This window comes from Arvicola amphibius, chromosome 8 (genome assembly GCF_903992535.2).
Source record: "Arvicola amphibius chromosome 8, mArvAmp1.2, whole genome shotgun sequence".
Classification (NCBI taxonomy): Eukaryota; Metazoa; Chordata; class Mammalia; order Rodentia; family Cricetidae; genus Arvicola; species Arvicola amphibius.
Window position 1 is genome coordinate 8131324 of NC_052054.1, and position 16492 is coordinate 8147815.

At 46.0% G+C, this 16492-nt stretch overlaps 1 protein-coding gene across 1 annotated transcript in view; it reads right to left on the minus strand.

The window, feature by feature from the left end:
* Window positions 1–16492, minus strand: part of LOC119820708 (solute carrier family 22 member 3-like) — a 51768-nt gene that overhangs the window by 20001 nt on the left and 15275 nt on the right. Inside the window, 1 exon segment of the mRNA XM_042055559.1 lies at window positions 15831–15948. Coding sequence (XP_041911493.1) covers window positions 15831–15948 — 118 coding nt within the window.

Sequence of the window (16492 nt, forward strand, 5' to 3'; positions counted from 1 at the left end):
GTTCCTTGGGAACCAGTAGAAGAAACTGAGTCAATGAATAGTCCCAGTTCATCTGCCGACTCCTAAGCCTTAGCTCTTCTGGGAACCCTGGGTTTAGAAGAGATGTTGGTCCCCCAAGCTCAGGAGGGAATAACACTGCTTACACACAGGATCTGCGCCGGGCAGGAGAAGGGCACAGGGCTGGTGGCTGCATCTGTAGCCTTATAAATCACTTGGTAGTTCTCAGTAGGTAAAGTACGGTTGAGATGGACCACGAGCCCTTCACCATCACAATGTATCCAATGATGATGTTGTTATAAGTTGATTACGGGCTCCACCCTCAAGAAGTTCCTATTTTCTAAGTCAGTGGGAATCAATGGTTGTTTGAAGATTTGAGGTTGACTTATTTGAGCAGTCAGAAACCACTTCAAAGCTAAACCTCCAAGTCTTAAAGACTATTGCCCAGAGGAAGAGGGTTTGTAGGTGCTGGAAGGGTAACCAGTGACTGCTGGGGGATACCCATGGCCTTTCTCCCACTGTCTAGTGGGTGACCCCATTACTCAGACATAGGCAAGCCCCAGAAACACCAGAGGTTCTGTTATCTGACATGGAAGAGCTTCAGCCAACTCCTGGAGAGACGAGCACTGCCTGCTCTCTGTAAAGAGAGCAGGGTGCCAAGCTATCCATAGTCCACACAGCCTGCTCTCTATGAAGAGAACAGTGTGCCGAGCTACGTGTAGTCCACACTACCTGCTCTCCATGAAGACAGTGGCATGACAAAGTGATATACTACCCACAAGTATATCCTGCCTGCTCTCCATGAAGCAGAGTTGCCAAGCTACCTGCAGTACTCTGAGAAACTTAGAAAAGAATCTATTAAACTAAAAACGATGGCAAGTAGAACATCTACTATGTGAGAGCCCATAAAGAAACGTCTGTGTTGACCCTTATTCCCAAGGCTCAAGGAACCTCAAGGAGAAAGGGGATGGAGGGGTGTAGGAGGCAAAGGATCAGGACACCTGCTGAAGACAGTGTTGTCTACATGTGACACCCATGAAATCGCAACAGCATGGCTGCCTAAATGAGACCCGAGAAAAGACAACCACAGCTGACAAGCCAACCCGGATGGGGGAAATTTCACAAAATCCCGCCACTAGAAGAGGAGCTTCTCTCTCAGCTACACTGCTGAGAGAGAAGGGGAATGTGTCCACTCCAGCGAGAAGCTCCTGGTAGGTTAACTAATCCCAAGCAGCCAGCTCTAAGTCCACATATACACGAACAACGCTAAATGAACTCAGCAGATTGCGTGTGTGTGTGGGTGTGTGTGTGTGTGTTTAACAACAATTCTTAAAGAACAGGAAGCCATGGATTTGAGAAGGTGTTCAGAAGGAATAAGAGGAGGAGAGTTGGTGGGAAAAATGATACAAACACATTGTATCTCTTAATAAAGCCTACAGTTATTTTTTTAAAAGAAAATCAACCACAACAAAGAAATATATGTGTCAAGATGATTAGGAATGACCATCGCTCATCAAAATTAAGGATGAACTATAGTCCCCAGGTCCAGGACTGCACAGTAAAAATGAAGTATGAACCACAGAGGTGAGCTGCCTAGTGGCTGTGACCAAATGGTAAAGATAATAGGTGAAATTTTCAATAGTGAAATTGCTCACTCTGATGTATTTTTATGGGCCATAATCTAGTCAAATGTTATCATTTCCACATGAAGTCACTCACGAGGCATCTGTACTGTTTTAGAACAAATCTTTGCAATCCATCACATAGTTTTCTCTCGTGATAAATTTCAGAATGAACCAATTGAATTCCCCTCCTCCCCCCCACACACGTGAGGCCAGGGGCTATGGTACTAGACAGCGGGCACTGACACCCTAGTCCTTGGGATCTTCCGCAGGTCCTCTGGGCCTAAGATCTACTCTGAGAGCTCTTTGGCCCTGAAGGAGTCCCCGTCTCCACCTGTGTGACTGGGCAATCTGCACATGCCACAGAACCACCATGGTGGCTTCCCATCTGAGGCCTCCCAGGGACCGGCTGCTGCCACAGCCTTGGCGAAGGCCCAGAGCTCTGGCTATGAGTCACTTGTGGATATATTTCTTCACCTTAGAAACAAAGCTGGGGACGTTTTTTTTGTTATTTTTATTCTTTCCTAGGTGCATTAATGTAAGAAGTGTCTTCTAGGGAGCAGGAGACGGCACTCACTTCCAAAACTCTAGCGCCCAGGAGACACAGGATGTGTGGGAGACAGGGGTTCGATGTCAGGGGACTGAGTCAGACATGTTAGGGAACTTGCCAGGAGCACCCATGGATGCCCATAATCACCATGGAAGCAGAAATGTTCTCAGCGTCAAAGCTCAAGAATGCCAAGTGTCAGAAGTGGACTGACTTCTGTTCTCTTGCATACTAATACTTGAGATGCCGAGAAATTTTGTTTTTTAAATATATAACATAATCATATTTCTTCATTAACATCATATGAAATATAACACCTCATAAAATAAAATAAATAATGAAAGCACTGGGTTTTTTGTTACAACTTGTTTCCATTCTTGGAAAATGGGAAATAAAAATCTGTTTATAACAAAACAAAACATAAAGAATTTTCCAGTGTCCTCAACAACAGTAGCCCGCATAGATACACACAGACTTCAGTTCTGAATAGGCAAACTGGGTAAGACACTAGACAGGGAGTGTCGTGTGGTTTGGGAAGAGGAAAAAGGGCACCATGAAAAAAGTAAAGCAAGCCGTCTACTACATATAAAATCCTACAGCCCAGACCCACGCCATCACGATTCCCATCGTCTCCCTACGCACCAGGGGTCACTGTCCTGAGAATTTGGTCTTTGATGTCTTGATAGGTAACAATCAGATCCTGCTCACTAGCGGAGGGTGTCCCACTCCACTGTCAGGCTCCCTCACACCGGTGCTGGGGTAATAGCACTGCAGGATGAGGGCAGCAAGGGCAACAGGCCACTGCCCACACATCATGTGGGGCAATGGTAGTCCGAGCCAGCCCAGGATGGTGTTCTCCAAGAGCTGGAGGTGAGGGAGTGTTGGGGGCAGCAATCGCCTCACAGGAGGGGTGGGGCTGTCTAAAAGGGAGAAAGTGGCCTGAGCTCAAGCATCCACACATCGGTTCTTCAGTTCTCTCCTGCTGCCGTGACTTCTCGGCCATGGTGGACTACATCTGGACTTGTGAACCAAACCCTTTCCCCTGAAGCGGCTCCCAGCCAGGCATTGTGTCACTACAGTGGGACAAACCAAGACAGGCGCTGCTCCCTGGTGGCTCAGGCAGCTGGTCTATGCCTCAGCTGAAGCTGCACAGAAGTGCGCGCTAAAGCCATTGAGAACTGGAATTCAGAAAACCGGGTTAGACTCAGAAATGGAGAGGGTGCAGTCACGTGTCTGATTGTTACCTGGTCCTCAAATCTGTTCAGTTAGGGAATAGAAAGAGCCATTCCTCTGTCCCGTCCTGGACTCGGGTAACTGTACCAGCACAGAGATGTGAGATCTAACTCCACTCTACACCTGAGAATAAGTAATGGCCACCAAATACTCTCGCACGGGCCACCAAGGTCTCCTCAGAATCACCTCCTTTTTTAATGTTTCATTGGGGAGTGCTGAGAAATTAAGAAAGTCGGGTATGACCGAGGAGTGTGGAGATCAGTTTACATGCTCCACAGTGAATGTCCTCGTCCTTTGATGAGGGCTCCTCTTTCTGAGTCTCGGTTTTCAGACTGTTCTGGAGACAGTAACTTACTGTTTGCTGCTGTATTCTTGTCGCTCAGAGCAGAAACTTTCCTAGGGGAAGAGGAGACACTTGAATGTGCAAGCCATGAGCAGGTGGTTCACACCATCCTTGGGGTTCCAGATCAGAACCTGTGCTGAAAATGGGGTGTGACACCATTTGGTAGGATCTGCATCATTGTAATATGTGATGACATCATGCTGTACCTATCCCTGCCATTATGAGCTGTGACTTGATTTATTGCGAACAAATGGATAGATTAGTTTTCATAATTAATAATTGTACTTGCCAGATTTCAATTTGAATGCCTTTCGTGTGTGTGTGTGTGTGTGTGTGTGTGTGTGTGTGTTTGTGTGTGTGTGTGTATGCACATATGCACACAGATGGAGGCCAGAGATTGATGGCAGGTATCTTTCAAAATTGTTTTCCACCTTTTTAAAATCTTTTTTAAATCTTTTTATTTTATCCACCTTATTTATGAGGCAGAATTTCTCACTGAATCTGGAGCTCACTGGGACTGGTTGCCCAGTAAATCCAGGGATCCACCTGTCTCCAGACCTCCAGCACTGAGGTTACAGATGTGTGTGCCACACCTGGACCTGGACCTTACTTGGCCCTGGGGATCTGAACTCAGGTCCTCTCCTCTCATCGGCATGGCAAGCACATGACTGACTGGGCCACCTCCCTAACTCCTCAAAATTGCTGATGTTTATTCACAAAGCAATCCACATTCAAGCATGCTGGGGCTCACTTTGTCAACACATAGAAGGGAAGCTCACGTTCGGTCCCTTTAAACACGTCTGTAAGGCAAGGAAGTATAGTGGGATAGAGAACAGTCTTAGGAGACAGGAGAGATGGCTCAGAGCTTATGAGAGCATGTTGTTCAATCATGAAGTCTGGAGCCCAGGTCCCAGCATCCATGTAACAAGCTGGGCTTCTTGCCCATACATTATTCCAAAGGGAGTTGGGATAGGACAATCACAGAGGCTTGCTAGCTTTCATCCTAGTCAATAAACCCAAACTCAGGTTCAAGGAGAAACCCTCTCCCAAAGGAAAAAGTGGACAGTGATGGAGGACTGCACCAGATGTCCCTTATGTGGTCTCCGTGTACACAGGTGGGTGCTTCCCTCACATGTATGTACATATACACATATACATCATATACATACACATATTCACACTCACAATGCAGAAATAAACCTTTAAAGAACAAAAAGCATAATTATTGATGAGACAGAAAAGAGATCACAAAGAGGATAAAATAAATAATAAATGAATAAATGCAACAATACAGTACCAGGGGAAATATGAGGATGGTGAGTATATGGGGGGATACAGTCTGGAGAGCAAATATTATGCAGGTTATTATAACAATAGCATTCAATACAGAACCTTGCACCTCTCTGCTGAACATGAGGATGAACCAGTTATACAGTGTGTGCTTTAATACATCTCTGTTTCTGAGAAAGCCTCTGGGAAGCTCTGTTCTTCTGGAGTTTTCGGATGTGTGCTAATCAGAGTATGTCCTGTGATTCAGTTTTTTTTTTTTTTTTTGGTTTTTTCGAGACAGGGTTTCTCTGTAGCTTTGGAGCCTGTCCTGGAACTAGCTCTTGTAGACCAGGCTGGTCTCGAACTCACAGAGATCCGCCTGCCTCTGCCTCCCGAGTGCTGGGATTAAAGGCGTGCGCCTGTGATTCAGTTTTTAATGTGAAAAAGATTTCACTACAGCGATTAGTAACTGACTTGTTATCTTTAGACCACAGAGTATACCAAGGCAGGAGACTGTAAGCGATACTGCGTGAGGTAGTTGTATATTTCACCCAGCTGATAATTAAGCAGGGTGTTCTGAATTTCAGAGTGAATATATAAACTGGCTTTTATAAGCTGTTTAGGTCAGGTCCCAGAGACATGCTTAAGACTTGAGGTTCCATATGCTCCTGGAAACACTTGAATAAATGTTTAATCTCTTCTTCACTCCATCTGACAAACATAATCATGCCAATATCCATCCAATAAGTCTTCCCCAGCCTTCTTCAAGAGCTAAGCCATTTGAGGTGTGTTAACCATAGTAAAAGCAGGAAAGGGAAACCAAGATTCTCCTTTGAGAGCTGATGAACTCAGTTGTCTGATTAGCACGGAGAACTCGTCCTTAAGGCCAGTAAAGGATCAGAACATAATCAACGTGTGAGTTAATCAAGGATGCTTAGGACCTATCAAGGATTCTAAGCTAATCAACTCCATGGGGTTTGACCAGTTTTTTTCTAAGACCAGGTCCTACCTTGAACTTTTAAGTCATCTGGGACAAAGCTCAGCAGTTAAGGAAGATATAAATGTCCAGGTGCCCTGTGTGTGCGTCCAGGTGCCTAGTGTGTGCGTCCAGGTGCCCTGTGTGTGCATCCAGGTGCCCTGTGTGTGCATCCAGGTGTTCTGTGTGTGCATCCAGGTGCCCAGTGTGTGTGTCCAGCTGTCCTGTGTGTGTGTGTCCAGGTGTCCTGTGTGTGCATCCAGGTGTCCTGTGTGGGCTTCTAGGTCAGCAATTTCAATCCTTAGTATGAGGACTTAAGGTAAAAATATTTAGAGGTTGGCAGGGATTATGTTCTACTTTCTGGTTACTGAGACCATGTACATATCCAAATGCTCTAATCAAACCCTGTTCCTTAGTAGTTATTCACTATGATGGCACTTCCCTTCACCTGAAGAAACACACATTTATGTCAAACTCCAATGCATCATACAGACAAGGCCTGAATGCCAATGGCTTGTGCACCCAAGCAGTGTATCCACAGAACCTCTGGGACTGAATTTACATCTGCTAGGACACAGGCCTATGAACAAAACTGTTGCAACTGCTCACCCAGGGGATCCTCTTGGCCTCCTCTCCATGGCTGTCTCTGGGGAAGGTGACAAGAGTTTGCTATCATGTGAATAATTTCTCTAAATGGGAAAAAAGTCCTTGTTTCTGGCCAGTTTCTTTTTTCTTTCTTTATTCCTTCCTTCCTTCCTTCCTTCCTTCCTTCCTTCCTTCCTTTCTTTCTTTTTTATTTTCAATTTTTAAATTCACTTTACATACCAACCACAGTTCCCCCACCTCCCCTCCTCCTGTCCCCCCTCCCACCTCCCCTCCCAACACATCTTCTATCCACTCCTCAGAAAGGGTAAGGCCTCCCGTGGGGGAGTCAACAAAGTCCTCTGGCTAGTTTCTCAAGAGGCCCTAAGTCGTCGTCTTCTTCTTTTTTCTGACAAAGGATTTAGAGATCTCTTCTCTTAAGATTTTCTTTATTCAGACCATTGAAAGAAGCAAGTTCATCACGGTAAAAGGAAAGCTTTCAGCCTCCCTTTCTACACGGGGGTTAAGTTGTATTTTTCTCCTTCCACTAACCCTGAACTCAAGGAAGGAACACACACCGTGGAACACATTACTTGTTCCTGCTTCTGAACTGAGTATCAAAGTGAGGACTGATTTGCCAGGTCCTGTAGTCAGGAGCAGGAAGGATCATGGTCAGTGCCCACATGCTACTGTGTCATCAAAACATTTAGTCACCGATCGCAGGAATTTTGAACTCAATTCTTCTCGGAGAACAGAAGATTTTATCCCAGGAAAATCTAGCATCTGGCACCTTGCTTGCCAAGCTCCTGGTGGACCCCAAGATAGTTTTGCTGTGCTTGTTCCTGGGATGTGTAGCAAAAGTCCCTCCTGGTGTGTCTACATAGTAGAGACTATCTTTGTGCATGGATGTTCCCTTTAGCTTTGTAGAGTACAGCAGATTTCACCTGCTCACCCGGACACATCTCTAAGGAAGAGTTCATGAAGAAAGGCATTTATCCTGGTGGGTCAGAGAGCAAGCAAGCAGTGTTGTCATGGTAACTAAAGCTTGGGCTGTGAACCACTGTGGAGTGCCCACCACGGATGATGCAGCACAGTGCCGTGGAGGCTGGAGACTGTGCTCATCCCTCACGCCACTGGACAGCGCGTTCCCAGAGAGGCACCGTCTCTCACTTCCAGAGGAAGCACAGGGATTTGGATTGCAGAAATGGATTTTGCAGAAAACACAGGGGCTGGCCAAATGGCATGAGAACAAGACCCTTGAAAGAGTCAACTGTCTTTCTCACAGTATGAGCATGAAGACTCAAAGACAGGATTAGACTGCTCAAAACCAGAAAAAGGGAAGGCAAACATACCCCTCCGTCCCATTAGGCAGAGACCCAGAATGAAAAGAATTGAATTAGGAACTTTTGCAATTATCAGAGAAAAAAAAGAGCAACCAAACCAAACAGAATAAAGCAACCCTGTGGCCTTCATTCATCTTGTTTTGTATTTTAGTTTGTTGGTTGAACCAGGAGGGACTGGGTTGGACCAGAAGCAGGCAGAGGCATTTCTGCACACCCAGAGGCTTGGGGAGTAGAAGAGACTCCAGCCCCTAAAGGACAAAGCCAAGGTCAGCTATTGAGGAGGAACAAAGGTTGACCCCTGACTTGTAGATTACACAACAGGACAATGAATGGCCACCAAGTGTGCTGACACCAGGTGGAGCTTGGAACTCAACCCACTCTTCTGCCAGTGAGCTTTGCCAGGCTCTGAGAGCAGAGGAAGCAAGAAGGGAAAGATTTTTCATTCCCCGGCTTTTTCAAGTAGAAACTATTCTCTACGGCCAGAACTTCCCGAGAGGGGGAGTATTTGTGGTGCTTTCAATGAAAATGGCCCCCACAGGTTTACAGGGTGGAACAGGGCTCGGAGGTTTCAAAAACTCACATCAGGCCCAGTCTCTCCTCTCTCAGCCTACGGTCTATGGATCAGGATAGAAATCTCTCAGCTATTGCCCCAGCACCAAGCCCATCTGTTTCCTGCCTGGATGATAATGGGCTAACCCGCTGGAACTGTAAGTGAGCCCCCAATTAAATGCTTCTTTTCATAAGAGTGACTGGGTCATGGTTTCTCTTCATGGTGACAGAATTATTACCTGCCCTGGGTTCGGCTAACACAACTGCACTTTTTCTGACGTTGGGGTGGCCATGCTGCAATCACACACCTAAGACAGCATTCGACAGGAGTCTAGAAAGGGCAGATGTGGGGTGTGGAGGTAGCTCAGGTAAAGAGCTTACTACACAAGCATGAGGATCTGAGCGACATCACCAGTACCCATGTGAAAAGCCAGGCATGCTGGTACACGCTTGTCACCCCATCACCAGGCAGGAGGAAACAAGAGGCTCCTTGGGGGCAAACTCCAGGTTTGTTTAACAAGATATGCTGCTGGGGTGGGGTGGAGGGATTAAAAAAAAACCACGGTGGTCCAGCACCAGAGGCATGATACCCAAAGGTGGATCTCTGGCCTCCATATGGACACACACACAAGGACCATACATGTATATGTGAATGACTCCACAGCTAAGACCTTCTCTGTACCCAGTTCCAAGAATAGCCCAGTCCTGGGCAAGTGGGGCTACCTGGTCACTTTACCATACCCTTCCCAGAGCTTATTACCTGTCCTGGGTTCGGCTAACACAACAGCACCTCAGCTAAACAGCCTCTGATGTTGGGGTGGCAACGCTGCAGTCAGACACCTAAAGCTCCATGAATGGCAGTGCCGAGAGCTTTCTGTCCAAGCTCTCACGGGTACTTTTCACACTTCAACTTGTATTAAGAAGAAGTCGCTGAAAACTGACAAAGTCAGGCTCCAGTTACTTCCAAATGGAAACTGAGTTTGAGTTATAGAGAGGCCCTGCTCCCTGTGTGCTGGTAAGCATCGCTGCTCCTTGGTGAGGCACCCTGAAAGTCTGGCTGGCTCCTTCAGGCTTGGACTGTTTGCATTTCCAATTCAATAAAAGCCACAGGATGCTCTGGACTACCCTCAGCTCGTCCCTTGTCCTGGAAGCTGTTGGGCAGAATTTCTTTGCATGAAAAAAAAAGCTATCGCTTGTCAAGTTTGGGGAAGGAACGTGGGCATCCTGTCTTGCTCTGGACCTCACAGTTGATCGGTCTTCATCGCTATTCGGTAACGTTTTCAGTCAGCCAACTGTCTTAGTTTCAAAAAGTTAAAGACGTGGGAACTGAAGAAATTCCTGCACACACTGTAAAATCCTGTAAGGCGTTCACAGGGCTCAGACCACTGTCCACAATCTGAACCATGTTACCTAAAACATGGCTAAAAGGTCTGATTTGGTTGTGCGTCAAGTGTCCCGACATTTTTCACGCATCCGGGAACATCTGAGTTAAAGTGAGCGTGGCAGCGTGTATGCTAAAGCTGTCAATGCCAGACAGCCTTGCAGGGGTAAGAGAATTCCCCACGGAATGCTCCCTCTGTGAGGTGAGGGGGTGCAATGTCAGCTCTGGGTGGGTCTCCAGGAGTGTCTTTCCAGTTCCTTCACTGTTTCAAGCTCATTCTGGAACTGAAACGGGCCAGGCTTGGAGACCCTTCAGCAATTCATGGTAGAGCACTTGTATCTCAGCGAGGAGCCAACAACTAAACACAGCAATTAAAAGCCCAGCACAGTGGCTCTCCAGCAATTTCTATGGCTCAGCCATTAGAGTGCACGCCACTTTCCCAGAGGACTTGAATTTGATTCCCAGCGCCCATGTCAGGCAGCTCACAACCAGCTGTAACTCCATCTCAGAGGAATGCAACATCTCCAGCCTCTGCAGGCACCGCATGCCCATAGCTCTCTCCACACAGACACAAAATTAAAAGTAAAATGAACCTTAAACAAAACAGCACAGAAAGTGGACTAATATACCACACAGCCCCGATGGGCTCCACAGACACCGGAAACACTACACAGCTCTGCTCTGTAAAGAGCAAAGGTTAGGGAGACTAAAATCACCCTTTGGGAGACACATCCACGCTGCTGCAGGAAGGGACTTCCCAAGTATCCTCAAACTGGAAGGTCCCTTCCCACAGCAACATTACTGTCCACGCAGCGGGTCACTAACACGCAAGAGCGAGCACAGTGCTCAAGAGCCGCAAGTCTGTCTAGGAACTGAGATGGTTTTAACCTTCCCTGTTGTGATATTCATCGTGAGCCCAAAGAAATCCCTTTGGGATGAAGAAGCTCAAAAAAATGTCCATTCTTGATGACATCTAAACATTCTACCCTGGGAACGTCCCAGGAGCGTGTCTAGGAGAGAATGTGTGTTGATAAGCTGTAGGTTAGCTACCGGCAGCGAGCTCATAAAGAAATTATAACCAAGTCTATGGGTTGGTTGGGCCAGAGCGGCATGAAAACATCACTGACGAGCATGGACCTTCAGTCCTGTGGTGACAGAGGCTTTGTCACCTGGAATTGTAACCTGCTACATTCTCAGAGAATTTTTCCCATTTGGGGAGAGGCCAGGATTTTAGAAGGGAGAAAATCATGAGGATAAAGGCATTTAAAATCCCCCAGTCAAACTTGCTGCCACAGCTACTACCTACGGGGTCCATTCCAGCTAAGGGCAGTGGCAATGGCTGTTCTCTCAGTGTAGCAGAGAGCTCCTGGTAAGTAAGCCTGCTTCACACCCATCAGTGGACGAAGTATGAACTAATCAGCATTTGTTTAGCTCACATGTGTGGGAAGATCTGGAGAGTTCTGGTTTAGTTTTGGGCAATTGTTGCTGAGGCAACTCTATTCCAAATTCTTTCAGGATCCTTTGGGACCATCAGGTGAGCCCGGGAATATTTTCCTCTTATCCTTGGATGAAGTCCAGAGATAAGGACCAGCCACACAAACATTTTTAAGCCCCAGCTGCACTGTCTGGCAATCCACCACAAGCTAAATCACAGCACCCAGCCCAGGCCTAGTCAGAGGGCAGGAAGAACATCCCACCTACAGCGAAGTCAAAGCTTGTGCCAGCACGCCCAGAATCAATGAACCAGAAGTGCTTTAATCATATGGAAAAGTGTTTTTATCATATGGGCGAAGATAAGAGCATTTCCAAGAAGTAAGCTGCCCTACCTCCATCAAAAGCCTTCTGGAGAGCCAGATGTGTGCTGACCCCTCCTCCTCCAGTAGCTGAAACAGTGCTGTTGTGATCCACAACAGTGAACTCGAACTGTGTGTAGACAACACCCATCCCTCATCTCTGCAGCTCAGAGACACATTGAGTATGTGGTGGCTTCTAAGGAAACAGTGAACCCTGGCCACGGTTCACAAGACAGTTCACCCCAAAGTGTGACTCTGCTCATTCTGAGGCTCTCCAGGGACGGCACTGATTCAGGATGTGCTGTCCTTGTGGCAGGTGGGAGAGCAAGGGAGCAGCAGAAATTTGTGCCTGGTAGAGCTTTGTCCTGAACCAGCAGAGCTCAGGCGAGTCGGGTAGCTGAGCCTGACACAGGGTAGGTGACACAGGATCACTGTAGGTGGAGTGGCAATGGACGCAGCTGGCAGGTATGTTTTTACAGGGAGGTGCTGTGGGAGTCCTATGTCTATATGTTGCTTTTATTGGTTAATGAATAAAGAACTGCTTCGAGCCCATGGCAAGGGCAGAACAGAACTAGGTGGGAAAAGCTAGGCTGGGAGAGAGAGAGAGAGAGAGAGAGAGAGAGAGAGAGAGAGAGAGAGAGAGAGAGAGAGAGAGAGAGAGAGAGAGGAGAGAGAGGAGAGATGAGACGAGAGAGAGAGAGAGAGAGAGAGCGCACACGGAGTCAGGGAGATAGACGCTGGGAACTTTACCTGGTAAGCCACAGCCACGCGGCAATATACAGATTAATAGAAATGGTTTACATCAATATAAGAGTTAGCCAATAAGAAGCTAGAGCTAATGGGCCAAGTAGTGACTTAATTCATACAGTTTCTGTGTGGTTATTTCCGGTCTAAGCTAGCCAGGTGGCTGGGAACCAACAAGCGGCTTTCCTCCAACAGGGAGGGTGTAAGCAGTTGGAATAGTACCAATCTACCATGGATCACACCTTTGTATGATAAGAAAAAAAAAACGTAATAGACCCAGCTCTCCATCACTCACCGATAGAGCAAGCCTGCTATTATCAAAAGTGCTTGTCCACTTCTTCTGTCACCCCAAGCATGTGGCATCTGACCTATCCTCAGGTAAGTGCTGCGTTCAATGCGACTGCTCATAGCATTCACCTGCATTCAGCTCTCCCACACAAAACTCCCGAGTGTCTATCATGTAAGAGTGGGAAGTTAATTGAGTCATCTCTAGCCAGGTGTCAGACAAGAAACGGCATGTTATAAAGGGTGGGAAGTAAATACAAACTGATACCAAAGGAAAAATTCAGTTCCTGGAATATGCTAGAACCTCATGAGCAAAGCAAAGGAAGTGGCTAGGTCTTTCATCTGGGGGTCATGCAGGGCAGTGGTTGCCCCTAAAGACACTGTGAGACCCACCATGCTGTAGCTATGCCCATGCTGGAATGACTGTAGATGCACTAAGGATCTCATCCCTATTTTTGAGTACATCTTAATAATTATAGCATACAAATGCTCAAAGTCAGAGAATGGCTGGTCTAGCTGTGCGGGCGGCTCCTTCATACATACCGCTCACCGCTAAAAATCCTCCCCGCCTGCTGATTCGCCTCCATTTCTACAGACCACACACCCGTCAGGGCTTCTGTTCTGTCCTCAGTGGACATTAGTCACTTTGTGTTTGGGGCACCTGCACTTTTGTTTTGTGCTGCAGGCTGTTTCTTCAACAAAGCCAGGCCCAGCCAGGAGCGTGGGGCCAGGAGACGAGTGCCACTCATCTCAGATACAAGGGAAGGCAGTTACGTGGAAGTGAGTACAGCCAAACTTCCCGACACTCTTGAACAGAAGTGCCACTGTGACGTCCACTGTTTGGAAGTGAGATGCAGGTAATGCTGGTATCTGAGGTGACAGCGCAGACACAAGGTTTCGAGGCGGTCCTGACATTGACACCGGCAACACTTATTTAAGTGACTGACATAAGAGTTATTGATGCCTGCCGTGCTTATCAAAGCACAAGAGCTATGATAGGACCCTGCTTTGATTTTGGTGTCAGAGGCCAGCAGCCTGTACTGCTGGTTATTCTTTCTGGATTATCATAAGAGGTATTTTGTGTCTTATTACGCTTCATGGGAATTGAGGAACATTTCAGATAGGAATCTGTGATTTGTTCTAAGTGTAGCCCAGGGTTTTGCACTGAGAATGTTAATTCTTTGTGTTGATGTAGAACAGTTGATGTTAAAAGGTTTGTGGGGCCGGGGAGATGGCTCAGCGGGCAAAGCGTTTGCCACACAAGTGTGAGGACAGGAGTCTGCTCCCTGGCATACACGAAAAAACTGAGCAAGCACAACATCCTATCTATAATCATGATGCTTGGGGGCAGAGACAGGGGACACCAGAAAGTCAAACAGAAAACAACCGAGAAAGACATCTGACATTAGCTCTGGCTTCCACGCACATGTATACGCAACTGCAAACACATGCATACACATGTATGCACATTGCACACAGGCCCATGTAAAGGGAAGGGTGTTGATAGCATCAATTTGAAGACACGTTTCAAAACCAAAAAGAACAGGTGGTTCCACAGATAAGGCTGCAACTTAGAAGGTGAGCCTGAAAATGCCACCAAACTAAACGGCAAGAAAATGCCCAGAAAGTGCAGGAGGGATGGAGGATCCAACACAGGAAGCTTCATCTGCCCAAGATGGGATAATGTGAGCATCAATAGGACGTGACCAAAAATAGTCACAAAGCTCTGAAACACACCCAGTTTGCCGAAGTTCAAATGAACAAGGAGACCAAAGGATGCAACTCACCGGACACCGTTAGAAGATGTTGAGGACCAAGCCACTCTTTGGGAAAGAAAGGTAAGCATGTAGTCTCCCATCCCTAGACTACTATATATAAGGGCAACCTACAGCTGGTAAGAAAACTTGGTATCTATATAAATACTCCAGGAAAAAGTGTGGCCATGAGGATGAAATGAGAATAAGTCATCTGCAACTCCTGATGAACTGATCCACCCAGACAGTGGTTGCCAGTCCCACCAGCACTCCCAGAGAGATCTCCGACGGAAATGTACTGAGCCACTTAAGAGTGGATCCCTGGAGTTTTCTGGACAGCCAGCCTAACCTCTTTGGACACGTCCAAGTCAATGAGAGATTCTGATTCAAAAAGAAAGGTGCCTGGTGCCACAAAAGCAACATCTATGGTGTGTCCTCTGACACCAACATGTACACATACACACATGTATACACACACTTATAAAATCCTAAACACATGCAATAATAACCCTAACCCAGCTGTGAGGACCTACAGTGAGATAAAGGGAGGCTGGCCCAGTGGTGGAAGTGACTTCTTCCCCATCTCAAATGTTCCTTCAAAGAGTGACAAGAATAAGCATGTCTTAGTGGTTCATGATTGGTTCATGGGAAGGCGTTCTCTGTTCCTTTTAGTTCCAAAGTGGGAGGTTGGGGGTTAGGGGTGGGGACAGGGACAGAGTCATCTAAAAGGTGTTTGCTAAAGAAGGAGAGGAGAGAAAGAAAGTAAAGGGTGGGGAGAGAAAGGAAGAAAGAAAGAGAAGAAAGAGAGGGAAGGAAATGCTAAGTCTAAAACTGAAATATTGCGTTATTGCTCAGATTTGTGTGAATGAATAGCATTTCTAATGGTAAGGCTGCCCTTTAAAAACACATCTACAGATACAGCTCTTTGGTAGAGCACTTTCTTGGTGCGTGCAAGACTCCCCAGTTTGATCCCAAGCCTACATGAGTGGAAGCAAGGGGGAATAAGAATAACAAGAATAGCACAACCCAATTCAAGAAAGACTCAAAGTCAAGAAAAAAAACAGTAACTTTTATAACCAAGGTGACTGAGGGGACACTATTCATCTACAGTAAAGAACAATGGTTCAGGAGCCTCAGAGTAACTAAAAATGATAGTCAGATGTTTAATAACACATAACATCATATCATACTATATAATATTATATACAATAATATTATATGTTATACATAATAGTATATTATATAAAATAATATATTAGATGCTATAATATATTTTGAATATATTACACATGATAGCTTATAATATATGATAAGTTGCATGCATAATTTTAAGAAGGCGAATTAAGCACTGAAGTCATGAAGAATTACTCTGCCCAATTTAACAGTTTATTACTAGTAATGAGTAGCATTACCTCCGAGTAATTTGGTGAGAGGTATTTCCCATTGCACTTAGCCACATGTCTCAGGATCTTCAAAGCTTTTTCCCCTTGCTTCCGGGTGATCAGCCAGCGGGGAGATTCAGGAACTACCCTGGTAAGGGGGTAGACATTTGAATTAGGTCAGAAATCCGAAAACCCAAAAGCTTGTGAGTCTTTCTGGCCAAAAGGATCTTGCAGCAATCAACTTACAAGTCAGGACAGTTCTCAGAATTGAAAATAGGCTCTCAGAAGTGAATTTTCTTTGCAAATTTACAATGAATGGGAAACAGGCTAACTTGGCTATGAACCCCCCCTCAAAAAAAACCCCGAAAACATTTCTCCACAGTTCAGGGAACCCTACAGTACTGTCTCCGGTTACAAATATGAAAAGGATTAGGGCTTAGTATGTATCTAGGAGAAGACAAATCTTCCCTTATTCATGGAGCCTGATTTACCCATACATTAAAATTCAATGAAGGGAATAAATTACATTTGCTCCAGTATGAGTCAAGTGCATACATCTGGAACATCTTGACAATCTATTTCTCTGACATTCTCAACCTCTTATTCATCAGAGAATGTTAATTTGCTTAATGGATTTTTTTTTATCACATTTAATCTTCATGGTGAAATACCGAGTTTGTTACCTCATAATT